General features: G+C 46.2%; 1 protein-coding gene across 1 annotated transcript in view; it reads right to left on the reverse strand.

The window, feature by feature from the left end:
- The window catches only part of hipk2 (homeodomain interacting protein kinase 2), a 76,050-nt gene that overhangs the window by 16,924 nt on the left and 34,270 nt on the right, over positions 1 to 24,856 (reverse strand). Inside the window, exon 3 of the mRNA XM_049573398.1 lies at positions 425 to 548. Within this exon, the coding sequence (XP_049429355.1) occupies positions 425 to 548 (124 nt within the window). The remainder of the gene's footprint in view (positions 1 to 424; positions 549 to 24,856) is intronic.

Raw genomic sequence — 24,856 nt, forward strand, 5'->3', positions numbered from 1 at the left:
CTTTGCTAAGTTTTTTCGGGCTTGTGAAAAATCAGGCGAGCTTGTTCAGTGATGGAGCACAACTTGCTCAAGGTTTTCCCACTGAGCCTCGTCTGACTGATAGAGAAGGGGGAACGCGGCAATGTCTTGCTCTGGAGCACAGGGGCTGCGCTAATTGGACAAGTGGCTCTGTGGCATCTGTTCAGATAAACAGGGAGGCTGCGCAAGAATCATCAGGGGCTGTCAGGGGGATTGGAGGAGCATCCCACCCTCCCAAACACACTCACGAGCGCACACTCGTGGAGAGAGAACACACACAAATGCATGAGCGTAACTGCACATGAAATTCAGATCCATGGGTATGCTAGCAACCGACCGCACACAATCACGAGCCACTAAGAGGTCAGGATGCAGTTTGAAGGTCCGTGCAGCCATTATTTGTTACCTGATCGTACTCTGAGGCTCCAGGGTAGAGGGGCCATCCCAGGAAGAGCTCGGCTATCACACAGCCCAAGGACCACATGTCTATGGCCTCACAGAACGGCAGGCCCAGGATGATCTCCGGAGCCCTGCGGATAGAGAACACACACAGTCAGACATAAATGTATAAAACCATACAGAGCAGAGCAGGTGCTGTAACAGGATTCTGCTGTGACTGACAAAGACTCAGAAAAAAAGTGAGACATACTATAACTGTGCCATGCCATTTTCATTTTCATAAAGTCATATCTGCAAAGGCATCGTGAGGAGTTTCTTTTCACACTTGCTATGAGCTCATGGAGAGCAGCCCGGTGTAGTACGCACAGGTCAGAAGAGGAAATAATCTACGCTGCATACGTAGGAGTGAGCTGGAGACTGTCCACAAATATTCTGCTACATTCCTAAAGCCAATGCGATCTAATTAGACAGCGTACACACAGAAGCGCACGCTTTGTTTTGCACCCTGAACACAAACGCTTTCCTACAGACAGTCGAGACAGACAATTAATTTTCAGTGTCTGAAGGCTTTTATATCTTAACATTGATCCCTCAACGTAGCCTTGAAAAAACTTCTCATTTATTCTCCACTAAAATTAAAGTCGGTAAGGTGCTCCTTTTTCCTATCACTTGTTCAGGCAGTTTCCAAGGTGCCACCTTGCAAATACCTGATTGATATGCGTGCAGGAGCCCCAGTCACCGAGGACCCCTCTCTGGTACTCAGACATAGGGGCTGTGTAGAGGTAGAGGGGTATGTTTACTGAGTATCACAGTCCACAGCCACAAAGAAATGTGGAAGCAATTACGCCATAAAAATAAAACCAACATAAATATTCTGTAGAGCATGCAATGAGCTTCATCCGGGCTTTTAGTAGGCTGCATTTGAGTTAATAATGCCAGTGCTTAGTTCCCAGACACTGGCTTTTCCCAGTCATGCACACACAGCGATACACAGAGAAACCATTTCAGTGGTAGAAGAGATAAATATCTATGATTTGATAAAAAAGAAGAAATATTGCTTCGGTTATTTGAGCAGCACTGCAGTCTGAAATAATTGCCAACTTTCATTCAACATGTTTTATTTCCTGTCAGAAAGACTAATACACTTCTTGTGAGCTCACGTCTCTGATGGGGCTTAAAATAAACCGAGAACACAGTGACTCTGCTCTCTAACAATCCGAGGCACTTTCAAGAGGTTTTGTGCCTGTCATCAACATATGCGGCATGTTTGTGGTCTAACATGCTACCTATAGGTAGGTTATGCTTCAACACGAGGGGCGCCATGTATGAAACAGGAGGTTTAGGGGTCCTCTGCCAGAAAATTTGAGCATCAAACACTTAATATCCTGCAATCAGGTGAGTTTTTCTGCCTTTAATTTTGTCAAAATAATACGCATGTTCTAAATACTGAGGAGGATGTGTCCCCTCCATCCTCCCCAAAATCTACATCTATGCTCAGCGCTAAAAAAACTTGGCCACAGCTCTCGTCTTATCAGTGACTCCAATCTAGACTCAACTACTGGAACTGAAACACGTCTCTATCTATTAATAACATATTAACAGCATGACAGACAGATCACAGGATCTTGAGGCCGATCTTGGAAAGTTTCTCATTCATGGCCCGAGTTCACAATGCTGATTGCCGTGACCATGGTAACTAGGCTAGCGCTCCCCCCTAAGCCTAGGCGGGCTCTGGCAGGGTTTCGGTCGCAGAGAGAGAATCGAGGGGGCCTGGCCTCGGTCCCGCTGGAACTGTAGGTACCAGGGAAACAGAGAATGTGGAAAACAGCATGGGGGGACGCTATAGGACTTTATATGCCTGTAGGGGGGTTGATGGGTGAACGGTCCGAGGGCAGCTGGGGGGGAGTTGGAGGAGAATGAATGAACATACCTCACATACTTAAAGGCTAATTTCCAACTGTAGCTCCCTGCCCTCTATTCACTGCTCGCTGACAAAAACAGCAAAATGAAAAAAGGGCACAGGCGATTCATTGTATACTGAGATTTTGTCTAATATAGAAAGGCAGAGGATGCCACGAGGATAGACGATGAGATACTGCGTCAGAGCGGCGAAAAGCAGAACGAGAGGCAGAGAGTTCAAGAGAGGCAGAGGCACACATAAAGCAAATGAGGGGGAGCGGTGAAGAGCTGCTGTCACAGAAGGTGGTTATTGGGGTCTCGAGGGCAGCAGAGGAACAGACACCAAGACAACACTCTGGCAACAGTATCTTAGGGCACCATTACACACCAATACAAAGACACCTTCACACACAATGAGCCGAGACGTCTATCAAGAGGCTGCCAAAGAGGCATAAAGGAGCCTGCTAGGAGGCGATAGCGGAGGGAAAAAGCGAGGTCTGCTGAGGGTAGGAAAGAGAAGAGATGGACACCAGGACAGGGGTCAGCATGATCCTCTTCTAACAGCCTGTTAGAATAGCTGGAGTTTCACTGTGGACATAAAGACCCAGACATCGAAGAACTAGTGGTGATGGAGGCAGTCAAAAAGCTGCACTTGAACACATCGTAAAGACTACAGCCAATTCCCAACTAGCACGTATGTCTGCACCTATGTGAGAGAAAATACCTCTCCATACACACCGGCAGTGGTAGTCTGTATACGCAACCCAAGTTTTAAGCATAGGTGTAGAATTGATGGGGAAACAACATGTGCATGTGAAGTAGCAGAGGCCTTTTATTTTGGTGACATTTCCAGCATAAAGTGATGCAGAACAGAATGCAGGAAATTAAGTGTTAACATTCAAAACACACTATGAGGAAGGTTGTGTGTCTCTTTTATCTTCAGCAGGAGATGTGTTTAATCAAACTTGAGAAATCCAAAACCACATGTTCACAAACACACTTAACCATCTTGTTACATTGCTTTGGAGTCTAGGTCAATTTAAAGTCTTCAGAAGCTAAAGTCAAATAAACACTTTAATGACAAAATCTCCTTGACATACACAGAGCAACACCAAACTTTACGTTCTGTTTATGTATTCAAATATCATTGTTTGCACTTCTTTGCTCATCACTCTGTCTGTGCAGAAGTTGATAATAGAAACAGGCAGCGCTCCATCATCATCGCATATATTGTGTTTTCTACCTCTGCAATACTTTTTAGGATATAATGAAAACAATACAGTGCAGCAACCCAGACGTTCTGCAGTGCATTTGTCATCTAAATAGGATTCCTTCCTCGACAAAAACACTACACATATACCCCCTTATTTGGACGAGTTCTCCAAAAATCTCATTTGACTTTGAGAAACCCCAAAATATGTATGAGCCATCGCGAGCTGCAAAAAAACCGAGACTGTTCTCACAACATGAGGCCGTTTTTTTTCTGCTCAGCTGCAAGGAAATTCTCCCCATCAGAACGCATTGTGGAGATGAAAGCCACAGGAAACCCTTTCATCAGATGGTCCTCCACATCACTGTGACTCCAGTGGACACATGCAGACCACAGGACCTTCAACTTTCCCTCTTTATTTTACCAAGACACTGAACCAAGTCACTTCAAACAGCAGTCGAGATCATGGTATGTAATTCATACGCGCTTGCAAACAGGCACAAACTGACCCAGAGACGCATTTGATGTGGAAGAAAGGTGGCTTTCATAACAGGCATTTGGACAAAATGTGCTTTCATTAGAGCAGAATTAGTGCGAGGTCTTTAGCTTTACAATGTCTCTATGCATGTGTGTATAGCTGTGTGCCATGACCACATGGACTTTGCCCCTGTGTGTGATGGAGAGATTTGCTAGTGTTGATGTTATGCTTGGATCCGTTTCAGCCTGAACCTTCCTGGGTTATGCTCCAGTGCTCTACTTAGGCTGTTCTCATGGCTCCTCTGCCTCTCACACAGAGCTCCTCCCGTTCAGCGAAAGACAGAGAGAGAGAGAAAGAGAGAGCGAGAGCAAATGAAGGGAGGAAGGAAGAGAGAGGGAGTAACATCGTTGCTCATGATATGAAACCACAAATGCAAATCTGCCCCTACCAACGCACCGCTGCCATCGCATGCAAAGCGCCCCGCAGCTGCTGCTGATGCAGGCCTTTCACTGGCAGTGATAAACAGCACACACATCTGCGCAGCTCACAAACCTTGCTCCTTTCCTGTCCCCCTTTCCTTTCCAAAGTAGCAGCGCACATGAGATTGACAATTTATGCAGATAGGACCATTTCAGTATTTGATGCTAAATAGGATGCCATAGTTAATCTCTGTTAAAGTAAAAACAGCAACACAAGCAGCCAGGTGTTCGGTGGTCACAAACAGAATTCTGGGGTATTTCGAGACTTAACGAAAGTGCTCCAAAAAACCAAAAGGACACCCTAAGAATAATGTGTTACTCTAAACCTATAGGAAATTACTGTTTTGTCTGTCAGTGGCTTTTTCTGGGTCAAAGACCAAACCAGACTACAGCAGTGATTATCAACGTACAGCCCACAGGCCAAATCTGGCCCGTGACCCGGGTGACCCAAACAACCCTTATGTAGGCAAGGCAAGGCAAGGCAAGTTTATTTGTAGAGCACAATTCGTACACAAAGCAATTCAAAGTGCTTTACAGAACAAGAAAATGCATTAAAATCACAATACAAAATAAAAACATAAATAATCATTATAAAATGAACTTTAAAAGAGAAGAGTGCAGATAAGATCCTTTCAGTCATATGCACAGTGAAATAGAGCTGTTTTGAGCCTAGATTTGAACATTGTCAGAGTAGAGGCCTGTCTCACATCTTCAGAAAGACTGTTCCAGATTTTAGCTGCATAAAACTGGAATCCCGATTCCCCATGTTTAGTCCTGACTCTGGGCATCAGCAGGAGGCCGGTCCCTGAGGTCCTCAGAGTCCGAGATGGTTCGTATGGCACTAACATGTCAGAGATGTACTTTGGTGCTAGGCCGTGGATAGACTTGTACACAAGCAGAGCTGCTTTAAAGTCTATTCTCTGAGCCACAGGAAGCCAGTGTAGAGACCTGAGCACAGGACTAATGTGCTCTTTCCTGGTTCTGGTCAGGACCCGAGCAGCAGCATTCTGGATGTACTGCAGCTGTCTTACGGCCCGTTTGGAGAGGCCAGTGAGCAGGCCGTTACAGTAGTCTAACCTACTAGAGACAAATGCATGGATAAGTCTCTCCAAGTCAGGTTTAGAAACTATACCTTTAATTTTGGCAATGTTTTTTAGATGGTAAAAAGCCGCTGATGTTATTGATTTGATGTGGCTGTTAAAGTTCAAGTCTGAGTCCATTATTACCCCAAGATTTCTAACCTGATTTGTAGGTTTTAGAGAGAGAGACTGGAGGTGACTGCTGACACTTTCTCTTTGTTTCTGTGGACCAAATACGATGACTTCGGTCTTGTCTGAATTTAGCTGGAGAAAGTTGTTTTGCATCCACACACTGACCTGTTGGATGCAGTGACAGAGTGAATCCACTGGTCCATATTCACCTGCTGTCAGTGAGACATAGATCTGAGTGTTGACTGCATAATTGTGGTAGGACACATTATTACTTTGTATTAACTGGCCTAAAGGCAGCATGTAGAGATTGAACAGAAGGGGTCCCAGGATTGACCCTTGGGGCACCCCACAGGTCAAGGCCATGTGGTCTGAGACACAGTTACCAATTTCAACAAAGTACTTCCTGTCTTCTAGATAGGACTTCAACCAATTTAGGGCAGTGCCAGAGATGCCCACCCAGTCCTATAGTCTCTGTGAAAGGATCTCATGATCGACAGTGTCAAAAGCAGCACTCAGATCTAGCAGGACTAAAACTGAGACTTTGCCTGCGTCAGTGTTCAGGCGGATGTCATTTGTCACCTTAATAAGAGCGGTCTCAGTGCTGTGATGGGGTCTAAAACCTGACTTGTAATTCACAATGTCAATAAACTAAAATGTAAACTTGCACTTTGGATGTAAATAAGGTGCTTGTGTGCATATGAATCACAACAGAGCTTGTTTATCAGAAAAGTGACAGGGGAACATCCCCTGAACGCCCAACAGAGGTCTGGGCTTAACCCCAAATGTCATCAAATCCTAGAACCTCCCCTTCATACACCTGCCCTGCGCCGGGCTGCTGCGACTGGATTTACCTCTTGTCAAAAATGAGTGAGAACAGCACAGTTTTCATTACATGTACTGTTAAATTATACTGTTATGTTCGTTTATTAACTGGCCCCTGGCCTCTTGTCATTTTGCAAAAAAGATCCTTGGTCAAAGCAAGTTGAATATCCCAGATCTATAGATATATACAGCTGAACACAGCATAGGCACAGCTCTACCCTGCATAGAGGATGTTTACACCAGATGCTGCAAAAACAAGGCCAGGAGAATCATAAAAGATCCCAGCCACCCGGATAACTGCCTTTTCACCCTGCTGAGGTCAGGGAAGAAGGTACGGGTTACACTAGGCCAGCACTGAGAGGCTCGGGAGGAGCTTCTACCCTCAAGCCACAAGGATACTGAATGATGACCATGCCTTATTCTAATGCTGACATTTATTTATTGCTACTATATTAAGGGAGCTGACAACTATTCATTTCACCGAAATCATATTTATGATTTCATGTAACAAGTAAATTGAATTGAATATAGCCATGCGAGTGGCTCTGTGAGGCTGTACTTATGCACAGCGTTTTTCTAGGTTAATTTTATTTTGAAGGCTTTGGTCCAAAATAACTGATTAAAACTTTGACCAACTGATGGTGGTAAAGTGAGATAAACATTGAAGTTACTACAGTTCATCCTGAGGTGGGCATGAATGTCTGTGCCAAATCTCATGGCAATCCATCCAGCAGTCACCCAGGAAAATCAGGGGATCTACTCTTGCCACCTGGTAATCTTTCGAATGGAGGTGCTTGGATACACCATCTGAGCGTGCTACATTTAGCTGACACTGCCAATTTATCACCCTTTAAGCTGCACCCCACCTAGCTCATCTCCAGTTGGCATGGCTACCACAGACAGTGCCTCTCGGAGGGTGGTGGTGAGCTCCTCGCTACAGACCATAGATGTCAAATACAGTGCAGACGGTGTGCAAACCACTGGCCAGCCAGAGGCTTTCTCTGGGTCTCAATAGGGACCCAACTGCATGAGAGGCCTCAGTGTTCGGGCTAGTGGCTCTGACAGCACTGGCCCTTGACAAAAGAAAGAGGGAGGGTGAGATGGAGAGAGAGAAAGAAAGAGAGGGAGAGAGAGGGAGAGAGTCTGCATGCTGACATCCTCCCAGCTGGCCTGGTCATTGATGAGCCCCAGTCCCCTTGGGAGCCAGAGATGGCACGACTCATGAATGGAGCCTTTCTTCTGCCACTCCAGCCCACCCCTACACCTCAGCCCTGCCACCCACCCCCTCTGCCAGTGCGGCCAACCCCTACACCTCACCCAGCCTCACCATCCACCCCCTCCACCCCCCGTCCCCCCTTCTTAGAACTCCTCTGCCAGCAAAACCCCCTTCAAACCCCTCGAACTAGGGCGCCGAGGCCAGGCTATGGCGCTCCCTCCCCGCTCGCCTGTCCGCCCTCTGCTCTGTTGAACCGTGCCTGCGCTTGGCTGGCCTGCCAGCCCACACACACACATAGACACACATGCAGGCACGCTCGCACAGACACACACACAGCTGACATCACAGGCTGTGTGCATGTCAGGATGTATCCATCAGGCTGACCTTCCCTTAGCTTGGCTCCAGACGGAAGACTGATGGATCTCTGGAACCCCGCAGCATTTACACACATAGAAATGCACAACACGTGCGCACACACACACACACACACACACTCAGGGGTCAGCCAGTGTATGGTAATGGGTTTGATCTCTTTCCTTTCTGTTTCTAAGACTTCATAACTAGCCTTTATGCAACTATGTTTTATTCAATAGCCAGGCAGCTCTATGTAAAGAACAGCACATATACTGGAGGTAAATAAGACCTTATACTGGGTACGCTGAGAGCACTGTTATGACACAGTGTCGGTTAGGGAGAGAGATAGCGGTACAGTGCTAAAAGGAAAAAGCACTTCATGAGAAAAGAGCATGCCATTAACTTTTCTCCCCTCTATCCCCTTCTCTTCTTTCCCTTTCCTCCCTTCTCTTTGCCTCTTCCCCTCTCTCCATCCACGCTTTGCCCTTGCCTAATGTAAAAGGCTCGGGCTGGATGCTGTGAATGACTCCCTTCCTTCCCTGGGGTGCTCATCTACATATTCATGCCCTCAAAAGTTCCTCCACAGCCTCTTTGAAGACGCACCATAGAGAAACACTTTTCTAGATATATTGCATGGTGGTCGCTGGCTGTGAAATCAATGTGCAGAGCTACATCCCCTACCGTGCACCTGTGGCTCGCAGGAGCCCGCCCCAATCCAAGACTCACACACTCACACACACCCACATGCATATACACTATACCTCTCCAGCCGCTCCACCTGCTCTCATCACATCAGAAATTGCCGCACGGCGCACAAGCCAGGCATAGCCGCACTCATGTAAATGCACATTTATGTAGGCAGAGAGTGTAGATTGCATTTAAATTTAGAGACTGGCTGTTCCAGGTGGTTCAGGGGGTGGAAAGTGGGGGAGGGGGATATCTGGACAAGGTAAACTTTTTCACAGAGTCCTTGAGAAATGTTGTCTCACTCCCTTAGCAGGGGCGACATTCCTGGTGTTCAAGGTCCTGAAAACAGGCCTCCTACTCTCTTTTTTTTCCTCTCGCTCTAAGAGAAAAACGCAGAGCGAAAGCGCTGACGAGGCTGTCACTGTTTTACCTGTTAAAGTATTAGCATTCCCTGTGACTCCAGCAATGCATAACAACAAGGTACACGGAAGCATATGGATGGGAAGAAAGAGGGAGGATGTTTCATACAAATGGAGGGGTCAGCATCTGAAGCATTGGTCACTGGAACTGAATGATGATGGAAAAGCAAACAGGGGAAGTTGCAGACATACATTAGCGACTCAACTTCAACAGAACTTGTGATTGCAGCGACTCAAATGCATCACAGCGAGCTAATGTAAAATATGGGTGACAGCTGCGTGCGTGCTCATGCTGATTCAACACAACCTGAAGTACAGTTCAGCTCAGCAGCCTCACAGGGAGTAAACTGTAACTGAGAGCTAACACAGATAGCATTTGCACGCTCAAAGCTTGCCCCTGTTCCATCTCACGTTTAACTCCTCCCTCCTCTTTGAGGCATTTTATTTAATGAAATATTCAGCGGGCACAGGGCCACCCCTGTCACCGTGGCACACATGGCACATGGGGGCCCTGTCATCGCAGCGCAGCACGGTCAATATTAGCACACAGGATATGCCACATTCCCTCACATGGCATCACCCTATGTCATTACAGACAAGCTGTTTTTCAAATGGGGCTGTGTTCATAGCAGTGTTAGATAACATATCAGATTTACTGTTAGGTAACATGGAACATCAAACACATATTGTATTAGCCAGGCGATACATTTGCAGCCATGGAGCCTTTCTCCTCCTCCCTTGGAGAAGCACTGTAGTGCCCACCTTCCATTAGCAACGCTAACAACTACAAAAACCTAACAATGAGCGCAGATACAGCACAGCTCAGTTGATCATTTAGACTTCCATGCAACACTTTAACGCTCCCTGTTGGTAATCACCTCTTTCCTGTGGTTATTATTCGCCTCCAGCATGCAGCTGATCCTATAAGTTATACATCTCATTTCCACCTGCAACCAGCAGGCTGCCCTCAGCTCCCTGCAGTACCCTCTGTATCCCCAATCCCCATCGGCTGGTGCAGGGGTCAAAGGGACAGACCTCTTTCAACTGGGCTGGAGGTGAAGGGAAAGACAACAGAAGAGGAGATGAGGCAGGAAAAGATGGAGAAGGTGAGGCACAACAGTGGAAGATGCCATCTTGATCAACACCCACCTACACACACATATATTCTGTCCCTTCTGCTTCTCTTGTCAAAGGAAAGAGTGCAGGGAAGGATTTGCAATGATGGGTATCTGTCATACAGTGATGCCTGGAGAGATGATGCAGGGGATGGAAAGAGGGATCCTCACGTCTCCTCAGCCTTATTAGGGCAGTAGACTGACAATCAGACAGTATTAGGCCAGTCTACCAGCTATTGGCCAGACACTGACCCAGCCCTCAAGCATGTCCAGCTCTGCTCCATGTAAATACAGAGGAATCTCTAAATAACAACTTGAAAATGGTTAATTGATTTCACATCATGGTGAAAAAAGTGCATTTCACAAGACAAAAGAGGGAAAGTATTAAATTGCCACTGCTGACCGCCAGAATCATGCCATCGCACCCTCTTTTGTTAGTCTCAACTCCTGAGTGTCAACAAGCCCAGAGGAAATATGTGGGTCACACAGAGAGCTGGCTTGGAGTGAGTGAAGCTAAACTAAAGACAGAAATGCAGACAGACGATAACACATTCTAGCACGTAGTCACTCAGTCAACCAGCTTAACCAGCTGGCAAGCCTGTCACTGTGGCGGAGACGTTCACCAAAACAGACAGCAAAGCAGCATAGCGGGCAGCGAGACATGCTCCGGAGACGGGTCAGTCAGGCAGATGAGATTGTGTCTGCTTGTGGCGGAGGGGATGCTTAAACCAAAAGCCTTGATCACTTCAGCAAATTAGAGTGCACGAGGGATTCAGTGAGCTAGACTTGAACCTTTTTCGCTCGGCTCCAATCCGTCGGGCACGGCGCAAGCCACAGCAGGGCGGCCCAGAGCTCGGCCAAACCTGCAAAATAGACTGTATATCATATCGTAATATTCTATCACAGCCTTTCAGTCGGAAAGACCGGTATGACAGTTATGTAAACTGCAGGCCAAACCAATCACAATCTCATCTGCTTGCTTGACTGACTGTCTGTCTGCCTCCCTCTCTTGCAGGTCCGTCTGTATTTTCTGCTGTCTGCTTGATGGGGCATTATTGTCGTTTTATTGTCGAGTTTCCTCCAGCAGTTGCTTTAGTCCGCTACAGTCCAGAGCAAGAAATCGCAAAGGCTCTGCAGTGATACGTCCCATTCTGTTGATTTAGGGTGACTAAGACAGAGATCAAGTGATATAGGGGAAAGAAAGAAGGGGGTACAATCAATGTGGTTGGCTGGCGTACATACTGGATATGTGGTAAAACAACAGACGCTGAAAATCCATTTGAAATGTGGCGCCTGAGAACATATAGCCAGGAGCCACGGGGGCGCCGGCCTACCGTTGTAATGACATACGTCTCCCTGCCATTCAATACACACACGCAAAACACACATACACAGTTTCAATCATAAATGCCGCTCTGGTTGACTAGTTCCTTATTTCTGGGGCAAGTGAAAGAGCACATGGGGGGGGAGACATTTGCGAGGCAGACTGAAAAATTCCCCTCCACCTCATCCCCACACCACCACCACCCTAGCATTCGCTGACATACAGTACATGCGTTACATTTCTCTACCTCCACCCATCCCCCCCTCCCTCCCTCTCTCTATCACTATCCCTTGTTTGACTACCGTCTTCCTTCCTCCCACCCAGTCGGGCAGTAATACCATCTCCTGCCTAATCAAATTCTGCTGTGTGTGACATGAATTCTCGGTGCCCAAGGCTGCGCTGCCTCACGACAAGCTACGGGGCCGCAGAGAGCTGTAACTAAACCTCACACAGGTCCTATAGAGCAGCTCCCCATCTCTCTCTAAAATTTAACACAAGGAAAGTCCTCCTGGATGTGAATCCCCAGCCTTCTTTCTATCTTCCTCTGCTTGCCTCAGTGTCTCACCGTCTGTACAGTGCTACTCTTTGTGGTGTATATGTGTGTTTCAGTGAGTCCCTGGAGAGCAGCAGGCTCATGGTTTATTAGAGAATGGATAGGACAGAGTGACAGGTTGATCCAGACTGTCACCCAGATGTGGTCAGATCTTAATACAACGCAACACGTGACCCTGTCCCTTTGTTGCAATTAACATCATGACAGTAATCACATAAGCATACAGGAAACACACACACACCCTCCACAGTGTCCTTCGGGAAAGGTGAAGCCTCCACCGATCACAAGTCTTCCCTCCTCAGACTCGTGTCCCTCTATCTGCCCCAGCATGCCGCCTGCCCGCTGTGCCTTCAGACACTCTTAACGCCGTTTGTCACGCTGCATTCTTTCCTGACAAGAATTAGAAATGTCATCACGTAGAGAAACAACAGCAGGATTATTACGGCTTTAGGGAGGAATTTGGACGAATAGGCCATTCCCTTGTAGCCTCATCAGAAGACAGTCGTCTCGCTAAGACAAACGAAGACGGATTGTTGTTGTGTGTGGGGTGTTTTTTTTTTTGGACTGCAGAGCCTCTGTTTCTCATGTCGGTACCAGTCGTGGAAGAGACAAAAACATGTCATGTGCTTTTGTGTTTATGCTTTCTTTCTCAAAGTTTCAGCCACATTAATACACATGGCCTGGGCTGAGAAACTACTGCTGGTAATTTTCACACGCATTCATGGATATGCATGGTTTCCATAAAATAACAGCCAGATGATGTTTCTCATGTTGGTTTAATGTAAGCCACACTCCTTTAAAGGTCCAGTACGCAGGATTTAGGATTGTCAGAAATGGAATACAGTGTAATAACCATGTTTCCTTTAATGTCTAAACACCTGCTGTTTATATCTACATAGAGAGGAGGATCTCTTCCACTGAGACCACCATGTTGCACCACCATGTTTCAACAGTGGCACAGACTAGACAAACCAAACCGGCTCTAGATAGGGCCCTTTTTGTTCTCGCATCGGCAGCCCCTCCATGATGAGTCAAACACTGTCAGAAAAACATAGATTTTTTTTAACGTGACACTGCTTTATTAAGTTTTTTAACAGGTTTAAATCGCTGGGGCTATTTGTTTTGGCGAGGAAGAGGCATCTGCAAATAATTTGACTCCAGGTAAAACCTCCTGAAGGTGGGGATCTTAAATTATCAGGTAAAAAGGTGAGCACACATTAGCAGGTGCTGGGCTAGCCCGTCTGTGACAAGCCGAACAGCATCATGAAACTCCTTTATTCAGTGTTTTGAAGGGTTTTAATCACCTGGTCTGTTTGTTTTGGAGAGGAAGACACCTGGGATAAACCTCCTGAACAATGAACACTGAAGGAATCCTAACCAGGAGTTCAAGCTTTGCAAACAGGAGAAGATTCAGCTGGCTGCAGTCTACAATCCTCACTGCTAGATGCCACTAAATCCAACACACTTCTCCTTTAAGAACAGCACAAGCTGACACTAAAAGCAAATTTCCATCTCAGCCACACATGAATCAGGCACACGATATGTAATTTAGCCTTTATTTGTGTTATGTTCCCAGTGCATGGTGAAATGCAGTGAACTCCTTCCTCAGAGCAGGCAATAATAATAAGAGATGTCTTCAAAAACAATCAGTCACAATGACAGGTAATTAATTTGGCCAAGCAACAGTGCCCTGCAGTCATTTGTAAGTATAGTCACAGTTAATCACCTCTCAATGACAATACCCCTGTATTGTTTTTCCTTCCCTCTGTCATATAGAGAGTTGTAATTTTCTCCCATCCCCTATACAGCCTACCATGACAAACAGCGAAGGCACGCTCGGCGTTTAATATGCCATACCTCGTCTATTGAGGGAAAACAATTACTGTACAGCAACAATCAATATGGCATTATCCTTTCCATGTAGCCATACTTGAACATTCAATTATTATGGACAAAATGACATTGTTATTTCTGCTGCCGTGGCCTCACTCAAGGAGAAAGCAGACGGCTTTGATTCCATCTAAATAGTAATTTGAGCAAAAGTCAGATTGCAGCATTTATTCTGGTTATCGCATTGCTATGTCCACCATGTCCACATCGGGTCGTCGGGACTGAGATGCATTTGTGTCTGAGTGAAGGAAGGGAGTGACATGAATTTATTATCTTAATTAGTCCTTGCCTTGTAAGTATCACTGTGATGGACTTACCAAGAGGGGGAAATCAATGTGCAATTGTAAAGAGAAGTGACAGTGAGGGTTAAAGGTGACCTATTATGCTTTTCCTTTTTTTATCTCATATATATATATTCATTCATTCATTTTCTAACCGCTTCATCCTCTTGAGGGTCGCGGGGGGGCTGGAGCCTATCCCAGCTGACATCGGGCGAGAGGCAGGGTACACCCTGGACAGGTTGCCAGACTATCGCAGGGCTGACACATAGAGACAGACAACCATTCACGCTCACATTCACACCTACGGACAATTTAGAGTTATCAATTAACCTAGTCCCCAATCTGCATGTCTTTGGACTGTGGGAGGAAGCCGGAGTGCCCGGAGAGAACCCACGCTGACACGGGGAGAACATGCAAACTCCACACAGAAGGGCTCCCATGCCCGGGATCGAACTGGCAACCCTCTTGCTGTGAGGTGAAAGTGCTAACCACCACACCACCGTGCCGCCCCCTCATATACATATATATATATATATATATATATATATATATAATGTAACAATGTTACGTTCCAGTAGATAGTCACCTACTTTGTGCATGCCTCTGCAAGTGCTTATATACCAAGCAGCAACCTCCAGGGATGACAAGTGAAGCCAATGTGGAAGTGCCAAAAACTGCAGTTCGTTGAATGGCCACTTGAGGCGGGCTCCAAGAGCGAGTCAATCTCCATAGACCGCCACGTTAAAATGCTCAACTTTACAGCAGAAATAAACATATTTACAGCCTGGTACAAAAAATGGTTTCTGTCTCTATAGCTAATTTCCTCTTTCATGAGAACTGTACGGGGGTGATTTTTTTTAATAACTCATCTGTTTCCATTTTATTAAGACTTAAAGTTGCGCATAATTAAGGGCGTGGTCACTTTGAGTGATAGATGGCACCATCACAGGTGGCTAACTAGCCGCTGGCTGTCTGCTAGGCGTCATCTCAGCTAATTCGCAAGTCATTGAACCTGACCTATCTTGTTAGCCTTAGCTAACTTAGCAGCTTCGAGCGAGGTGGGCATGTTTAAGCAACCAGGCATCATTTGGCCTGCCTCTTTGCCCATTTTTGATTGGCCGGGAGTTGGCGGAGTCAGGCACTGCCAAGATGGCGACGGCCAGAGCCGCCTACTTTGAGCTCCAAACCAGCTCCTCAGAAACCAATGGGTGACGTCACGGCGACTACATCCATATTTTTATACAGTTTGTGTTATATACAGTACAGGCCAAAAGTTTGGACACACCTTCTCATTCAATGCGTTTTCTTTATTTTCATGACTATTTACATTGTAGGTTCTCACTGAAGGCATCAAAACTATGAATGAACACATGTGGAGTTATGTACTTAACAAAAAAAGGTGAAATAACTGAAAACATGTTTTATATTCTAGTTTCTTCAAAATAGCCACCCTTTGCTCTGATTACTGCTTTGCACACTCTTGGCATTCTCTCCATGAGCTTCAAGAGGTAGTCACCTGAAATGGTTTCCACTTCACAGGTGTGCCTTATCAGGGTTAATTAGTGGAATTTCTTGCTTTATCAATGGGGTTGGGACCATCAGTTGTGTTGTGCAGAAGTCAGGTTAATACACAGCCGACAGCCCTATTGGACAACTGTTAAAATTCATATTATGGCAAGAACCAATCAGCTAACTAAAGAAAACGAGTGGCCATCATTACTTTAAGAAATGAAGGTCAGTCAGTCCGGAAAATTGCAAAAACTTTAAATGTGTCCCCAAGTGGAGTCGCAAAAACCATCAAGCGCTACATGAAACTGGCACACATGAGGACCGACCCAGGAAAGGAAGACCAAGAGTCACCTCTGCTTCTGAGGATAAGTTCATCCGAGTCACCAGCCTCAGAAATCGCAAGTTAACAGCAGCTCAGATCAGAGACCAGATGAATGCCACACAGAGTTCTAGCAGCAGACCCATCTCTAGAACAACTGTTAAGAGGAGACTGCGCGAATCAGGCCTTCATGGTCAAATAGCTGCTAGGAAACCACTGCTAAGGAGAGGCAACAAGCAGAAGAGATTTGTTTGGGCCAAGAAACACAAGGAATGGACATTAGACCAGTGGAAATCTGTGCTTTGGTCTGATGAGTCCAAATTTGAGATCTTTGGTTCCAACCGCCGTGTCTTTGTGAGACGCAGAAAAGGTGAACGGATGGATTCCACATGCCTGGTTCCCACTGTGAAGCATGGAGGAGGAGGTGTGATGGTGTGGGGGTGTTTTGCTGGTGACACTGTTGGGGATTTATTCAAAATTGAAGGCACACTGAACCAGCATGGCTACCACAGCATCCTGCAGCGACATGCCATCCCATCCGGTTTGCGTTTAGTTGGACGATCATTTATTTTTCAACAGGACAATGACCCCAAACACACCTCCAGGCTGTGTAAGGGCTATTTGACCAAGAAGGAGAGTGATGAAGTGCTGCGGCAGATGACCTGGCCTCCACAGTCACCGGACCTGAACCCAATCGAGATGGTTTGGGGTGAGCTGGACCGCAGAGTGAAGGCAAAGGGGCCAACAAGTGCTAAACACCTCTGGGAACTCCTTCAAGACTGTTGGAAAACCATTTCAGGTGACTACCTCTTGAAGCTCATGGAGAGAATGCCAAGAGTGTGCAAAGCAGTAATCAGAGCAAAGGGTGGCTATTTTGAAGAAACTAGAATATAAAACATGTTTTCAGTTATTTCACCTTTTTTTGTTAAGTACATAACTCCACATGTGTTCATTCATAGTTTTGATGCCTTCAGTGAGAATCTACAATGTAAATAGTCATGAAAATAAAGAAAACGCATTGAATGAGAAGGTGTGTCCAAACTTTTGGCCTGTACTGTACATAAACTGCTACATGAAGCTACATGCTAACATCATGTTAGAAAGTGCCACTATACTTTGTTACAGTCATTCCCTGGCTGCAGTGACCTGGAGATGCCGACCAATCAGAGCAGACCGTGCTTTTTTAGGTGGGAGGCTTAAAGAGACAGGCCCTAAAATGGAGCATTTCAGACAGAGGGTGATTCCAGGTGTTCCTGCACTGACAGTATGAGGAAAATAAAGTCTTTTCTGACCATCAAAGGGTGTAAACATGTTGTTGAAGAAACCCAAAATACAAGTATGAACCTGAAAATGAGCATAATAGGTCCCCTTTATTATCCAAGACGATGCAAATCAGGGTCTTTGCTGCATGCTAAGAATTAGAGCTAAAATTAACTCTTTCCATTAGTAATTTCCATTAAATTAATTGTTGTTGTTGTTTTTTATTTTTTTTTAATTACCTTATATTTTAGTTTATAAAATGCCATCAAATAGTTAAACATACCCATCACAGTTTCCCAAGGGGACGTGTTTAAATTGCTTTTGTTGTCAGATGAACTTTGGCTTGTTAATAATAAAGATACCTGATTATTAACTTCCATTAAACATGAATAGAAACACTGCACGTGAGACATAATGAACGTGCCCTTTCACGTGATAGCCTCTGGTTTCTTTTACGCCCTCAAGTTAAAAATCTATAAACAAAGATACAGGCATGAGGAAAGGTCATGTTTACAAGCTAAATGATAAAGTGTAAAAAGAAGTCATAGCACCACCTGAGACTGGAAACCGTTGCTCATGGGAGACTAATGACAGACAAGATTGTTCAGCGCAGGAATATTTTACCACATACCAGGGAGCGGATGACAAATATGCTTTCATCATGGTTTGCATGTGATAAAAAAAAACATTCCACGCAGATATGTATGTCCTGTGACAGTTTTGTAACTGATGGTTGCCTTCCTTAACCAGGTGTTTTCCTGTCTTAGCTTATACCTTGCCCAGAGGGAAGACCGTCCCCTCTCAGTGAACACACACACAACAAAGGCATTCTGGCTCTGAACATTTCTTTTTGTTGTCGAGTCGGAGGCAACAGACAGTTTTACAGTGTGAGCACAGACTGTTGGAGCAGCAGCACTGGAGGTGCCTGCTGCAGTCAATGTGAATTTTAAACCAGTTCTAAACATGACACATTTACGATTTCTCAGGCAAGAAATCATATCGCACTGAAGGCGGTGTACAGAGGAATTCTCTCTTTCTCCTCTATTTGTCTCCCCTCTTTCCTCCTTTTCTTCCCCTCTCTCTACTTTTCTTCCTCTGCTGTCTGTGCGAGCGCTCTGAGGGTGCTGCTGGAGGGAGTCCAAAAGGACACAGTGTGAAATGAACACAGCTCTGACCTCCCAGACACCCCCGACACAGCCAATCAGATCACTTCTCCCCGACACATAGGGCACTATAATTGGTTGGTGGGTGGGAAATATGACCAGTGGGGATTCAAGTGGCGGGAAAAAAAGAGGAGGGAGTGAAGAGGGGGGCGGGGGAGTAAGGGAGTGGTGCTACGGCTCCTCAATGCACTTTAACCGACCCTTTGCCCAGGACAGGACAGGAAATCTCCAGAACAAAAGCGAGCTGTCATCTCCGCCTGACAGGCTCGCTCTGAACAAAGCTGCTCTCAGCTGACTGGCAAACCGACCAATCCTTGAGGGAGGTAGCTTGTTGTAATCTGGTTCTGTCTCACATTCCAGACGTCTCTGGTGAGCGAGGCGAAAGAGCGTGCCCTGAACCCTCAAACAGGAAATGAGTCCGAATGTCGTTCCCTTCCCTGAGACAGGGCCTCAGCTGTGGCCAATGGAGGGTTCCGAACAGCGCTGCATGTATACAAACGTGCCCATGAGCTGGTAAACACACAGAGGCCAGCAACACATAAATGCATCCACACATTGTCTCTCCTCTCCTTCTTTTATCACACAGGTATGGATGTGCACACACCCTTCTCCCAGACATCAATGCTCACAGCTGCATGCCCCAGGCCCTCGCTATCTCCAGCCCAAACCCAGACTCACATCAGCCACATTCCACAGCCTCCCAAAGCCCCAGGGGCAGCTTCACAGCTGGGCACCGAGCTGGGCTGTTCCCTGCCTCCCTGCGCTCGACTTTCACCATAACCCCCCTCCTCCTCCCCCCGTTCTGCTCTCCATCTCACACACATCCTACAACAGAACATCATCTTTCTTTCACCCCGGCATCCATGTTTCAAATTGTTCTGGAGGAGAAATCGTCTCTCTCTCGCTCCCATCGGCTCATTCACAGTTTACATGATGAGGTTAGACAGAAGTGGCTGAGGCCACACCAACAGTGGATAAAGATGACAGAGAGCTGCCAGAGTGTTAATGAGATCTTTCAGATTCGGCTGCTATTGAATATCGTTTCATTCTCTCGCAGCAGCGATTTCTTTTAAGGTCTGCCATGTTGACGGGGGTAAAAAGGCATGTCAGCAAACAGACTACATAATCAAATAACTTCATCTGCGACTGCGAGGCTATCTCGTTGCCAGCAAACAGCAAAAGCAGTCGATATGTGAAACTGACCTCATAATGCAATAAATAAAGGTATGACACAAGTTGCGAGGGCCCGCAGAAACAACAAGTTCTTTTTCTTTTTTTGTACCTGCTCAGCAGTGACATTAAGACGGTGTGTGCCAGAGGTGTGGACTGGAGTCACAAATTCAATGACTTAATACTTGACAAAAAAGATGTGCAACTTGACCTGGACTTGAACCCGATATCTTCAGATCCACTTTGTTAAAACCAACCCAACAGCATCCAGTCAAGTTGCAAGAGAGAAACATGAAGAACTAACTTTACATTACTAAACATCGGTTGACGAAATGATACCAAAGATAATTTGCTATCACAGTTTGGTTTAAAAGAAAACGACTCAGTGGTCAACAAAAACAAATTATGCAAAACGTGCAAGTTGAAAACTTACAGAGACCCAACAACTTCCAATGAACTTTATAAAGCATTCATGATCATCCGTTTAATATATTATTTCACTGTCATTAAAATGATATTACATCCGCTGATGAGGGCATTATGAACTGTTCAGGACTCAAAACTCAAAGTTTAGGACTAAGGACTTGACTTGTGACTTGGAAATTAATGACTTGGTCCCAACTCTGGTGTGTGCTAGCACTTACCAAACTATCAATAAAAGATGAGAAAGAGTTAAGTGATATATATATAAGTCGGGCCTGATTGGATATCAGCATCAGAATATACTTCGATATTCCAAAACATTCCCACAGCAACTCTCAGATCCAGATGCACAGGGCGAAAAGGCACATTTCCCACAGCTTTGACCACAAGGAATGTGCAAAGCTGCATTTTGGAGAAAAAAACTCATGAAGAAGCCTCAGTGGCATGTGTCCTTCCTGTCCATGAGGTTCTCACCGGCTTCAGAAATCCAAAAAATTGGACAGAAAAGCTGAATCCACACACCTGACAATCACAGCAAAATACCCCAAATCAGCAGTACATTTACATGTCTCTGAATGTGAGTGCACATGTGGGTGTGTATTAGTGTTAGTGGATGCATGTGTGTGTCTGTGAATAGTTAAGGCCGGGCTCTGTTTCATCATTTCAGTAAATGCCACGCAGTATATCAGTCTAACTGCATACGTCTCGGGCCATTTCCATATCTGTAATAGAGAAAGCCCATCTCCCATCAGAGCCGCTCCTCCACTGCGCTCAGAGAGCCCAAATAACACACACATGTCCGCACAAATGCGCGCACACACACACACACTGCATCTCTGATGAGCTGACACAGAAAACTAGATTTATTAAGGGGAGGAAGAGAAGGAGAGATGCGGAATGCGTGTGTGGGTGTAATTTCAGCAATGGACACAGGTTGTTGTAGACAAAAACGCTCACAATCACACACACACAGGAAAAAAAAACACAACGCCACCCACAATTGCAGCCGTAAAGTGCATCACTCTCCTCTAAGAGACCTGTTTATTTCAGACCTGTGACACAAAAGCCACGGCAGCGTGCAGGGCTTATCTCTCCACATCCCTTGAAACGCGGCACAGCCCCCAAAGAGCTCCCCAGCGCTCCACATGCCACTTTCAATTAGTTCCACAAAGAGAGTCTTCCTCTACCAAAAGGAAGATGGGAGCTCATTACTGAATTCCTCTCTACTCTCGGCTTTGAAATATAGATCAGGAGGCTATGTCTGACTGCTGGGGCCCTGGATGTGCCACTCGCCGACCATGCCACACCAGTCCGGAGCAGATGAGCACAGAGTGCCGTCTCCTGGATTAGCCACTCCTCAGGTTTAACAGCCCCTACAGCTTACCCTCTATCTCGCCATTAGCTCGCTGCCTGCCCCTCTTTCTCTCATTTGCTTTCTATCTCTCTCTCTCTCTCTCTCTCTCTCTCTCTCTCCACTAAACAGGCTCCCTGAAGCCACAGCTCTCAGCACTAAAACCCACAAATGGGAAAATACCAGTTCTAATAATCTGATGAGAGCGCAAGAAAGAAGCAGCGGAGCAAATGTGGATATCATATCGCACAGCGGTACTATTATAGTAAGCGTAGATGCAGAGGCAGGCGCTGATAAGGCGATGCAAATTCATTCAGGTATTCTAATGAAACTAAAGCTTAGCAAAGCTGCTAAGGTGGAGTTCATTAAGGTTAGGTTCGACACATTTAAATGCAGAAATCCAAAAGGTACTCAGTGAGAACAAATACGACACGACTGCTAATAAAATAATGCATGCCAACAGTGACAATGCTGTCATAAAGCATGGCAGCCGCATTCACCCTGAGATTAAACAGTCAGTGGGAATCTATTTCTTATCTGGCCAGAGCAGAGAACACAATAGCCGCGGCGATGCTGCAACGCTAGTTAATGGTTTCCCCCTCAGGACCAAGAAAAACAGCACGTTCACCAACATCTAGCTGTTTACTTTTTGACTGATAATCTCATTAACTACACATGGGCCTCCACGCTGCTGCACCACATTCAAAACACTGCGTGCATGTGTGTGTCCGGTATGCACGTAGCTGGCGTGACATCTTTATCTATGCGCGGTATGTTTATACCTTCAATTAACAGCATCTATTAACACTATCCTCAGTGGAATGCCACCAGCTAGGTTACGGACAGGCAGTTAATGAGAAACTAGAGGATGACCATTAGGGATGGTGCAGGAAAGACACACATGACCCTGACACTTGAAAAAAACAAATCAGTATGTTGTGCCCTCCAGTTAGTCAATTCCTCCCCTGTCAATCAGCTACAGCGTACAGAGGTATCAGACACAGGGGTTGAAGTTTCGGTTGCTAGGCCACTGATGGAGATTCAGTGTAGCGCGGGGGGATAGAGGGAGGGGAGGAAGTGGAAGAGGTAGGAAAGGAGGAGTGGGTGGCTGTAATGGCAGCGAGAGAAGAGGGGTATAGGGTCTTGATACTCTCTCTGATTCGCTCTCTATGCAAATCACAACAATCACAGGAAATGCCTGGGCCTTGGCTCCAGCTAATTGCCACGGCAATAACAAAGGAGGGCTTCCTTTGAGCGGAGAGGCAAATTAAACATTAGTTTAGAGTTTTCTTGGAGACCGAGGGATGTTATAATTACCCAGAAACCAACACATCAGCACTTTGCACGCCACGCGTCCCACTCTCGTAGCCTGGTGGAGGAAAACAAATGTATCTAATATTCTGGGAGAGAGGCGTTTGGGGGGGGCGTGGAGGGAAGGAGGGGAGGAGTACCAGGAGGGAGATGGAGCAGGAGGGGGGCGAGGAATGGAGGAGAGAAGATGGTGAAGGGCATGGAGAGAGATGAGAGCAGAAAGCAGGGGATGGGGGAGGACAGAGATGGAGAGAGACGCGGGGGGATAATGAGGGGAAAGGAGGTGGAGAATGATAGCCCGTCTCTCCAAACCACTCCATGCTGCTAGTGAGGCATCAAAATGTACACCCACTATTAGCATATTGACCCCACCCCTCTCCTCTGGCCTTTTTCCCTCTCATTATCATCAGGCATAGTGCATGGGACACAGGAAAACACAAACCGAGCTCATTTCCCATCACATGTTAGCCTAAATGTCAGCGACGAAATGAGAACACAGAACAAATGGCACGTCTGTGCCGTGCAAATGTGTGCTAGTATGGCCGTCTAGCTGGCCACCCAAGGGTTAAGTCTGCGAGCGCTTCATTAATGTGGGTCGGTGCAGCGGAGCATGTTGCAGGCGAAACAAACAAGGCTGGATCTCGCTGAGATATGCAACCATGGAAACTTCAGGAGACGTCCTTGGATCTCCTTCCCTCCAGGGGAGGGAGGCAGAGTCCCTGCCCCAGTCGCGAGGGCCGACACTGGGCCTTGAGCGATGTGATGTGTCCTGGTTGGCTGGTTCTATGTTTGATCTGTGTCTGAGGGCGGCCGCAAAGTCTGACACATTCACCCAGTCTGTCTAACCTAAATGTTCATTCAAAGGGCCTGTCTCTCCCTGCAGCCAGACCCTGCCCTCTATCTGTCTGTAGGTCTGTTTGTCTATTTCTTACCGATGCGCTAGATTGCCAGCCTGTCTCTCTGTCCTCCTGCTGGTCTATCAGGCTTTAGCTATCTGTCTATATGTCTGTCTGACTGTTTGTGGGTCAGGTCTGCTTTCCTGCCAGAACGTCTGCCGTTCCCTCACACTGTATGGATGCAAGAGCTCACACGAGCCACTGACCGTGCCCTGGAAATCTAATCATCCAGCACAGTTGGATGTTTGTTTGTGCTTGTACACACAGATGTGCATACAGGAGTGCAAACAGCCAGCCATGTACACAAACAAAAGGAGTCCCACCCAGCGATCATAGGAGTTTTCTTTTTTTGCAAAGCAGAGCCTGGCTGTTATGTGCTCTTGTTAGTATTTGTGCTCTAAAAGCACAGGTTGTGTGTTGTATTAGTCACACAATGCTAACCTCTTTCTCACTCCACACACGCATGCACTCACATGCACACACAAATCCCTCTACGTCAGCAAGCCAAACTCATAAAACACACACCCTCTAATTGGCATGTAGTAATTTCGCTAGGTCTTATAATAAAAGAAACTTTTTTCTACCCCAATTACGTCTCCATGTTTATGTAATGGGGCTTGTTATTTTCTGCCTTTTAATATCCCCCCTCATATAACTGTAAGCTATGTGAATAACAGCCTTAATAGACCACAGGTCCACAAGGATTTGTTACTTTTAGGGAAATCAGAGCTGCAGTGATACTGTGTTTGCAAGCAATCCAGAGCAGTGACATCAGTTAATTACATAAATTGGACGGGGATCAGGCCAGGCATGAGAGAGATTATGACACGAGGGCAGTCTGAACGGCTAGAGGGACACAGCCCTATGTTTCTGACACCAGCATTCAGGGGGAGAAGGAATTACATCACTGTGTCGGGGTTATGTAAAACACCAGACCTGCTGTGAGACTCAAACCCCCTCTGAGAAAAACATTTAGAGGGAAATAACTCCTTAAGAGAGACGGAGAAAGAGATGGCCTATTTAGCTTAACCAGTTTCTCTTTGTGCTCGGGAAAGCTATCAAGACGAAGAATCAAGAAAAGCAGACTGAGTGAACTTTT

This window comes from Epinephelus fuscoguttatus, linkage group LG4 (genome assembly GCF_011397635.1).
Source record: "Epinephelus fuscoguttatus linkage group LG4, E.fuscoguttatus.final_Chr_v1".
NCBI classification, from domain to species: Eukaryota; Metazoa; Chordata; class Actinopteri; order Perciformes; family Serranidae; genus Epinephelus; species Epinephelus fuscoguttatus.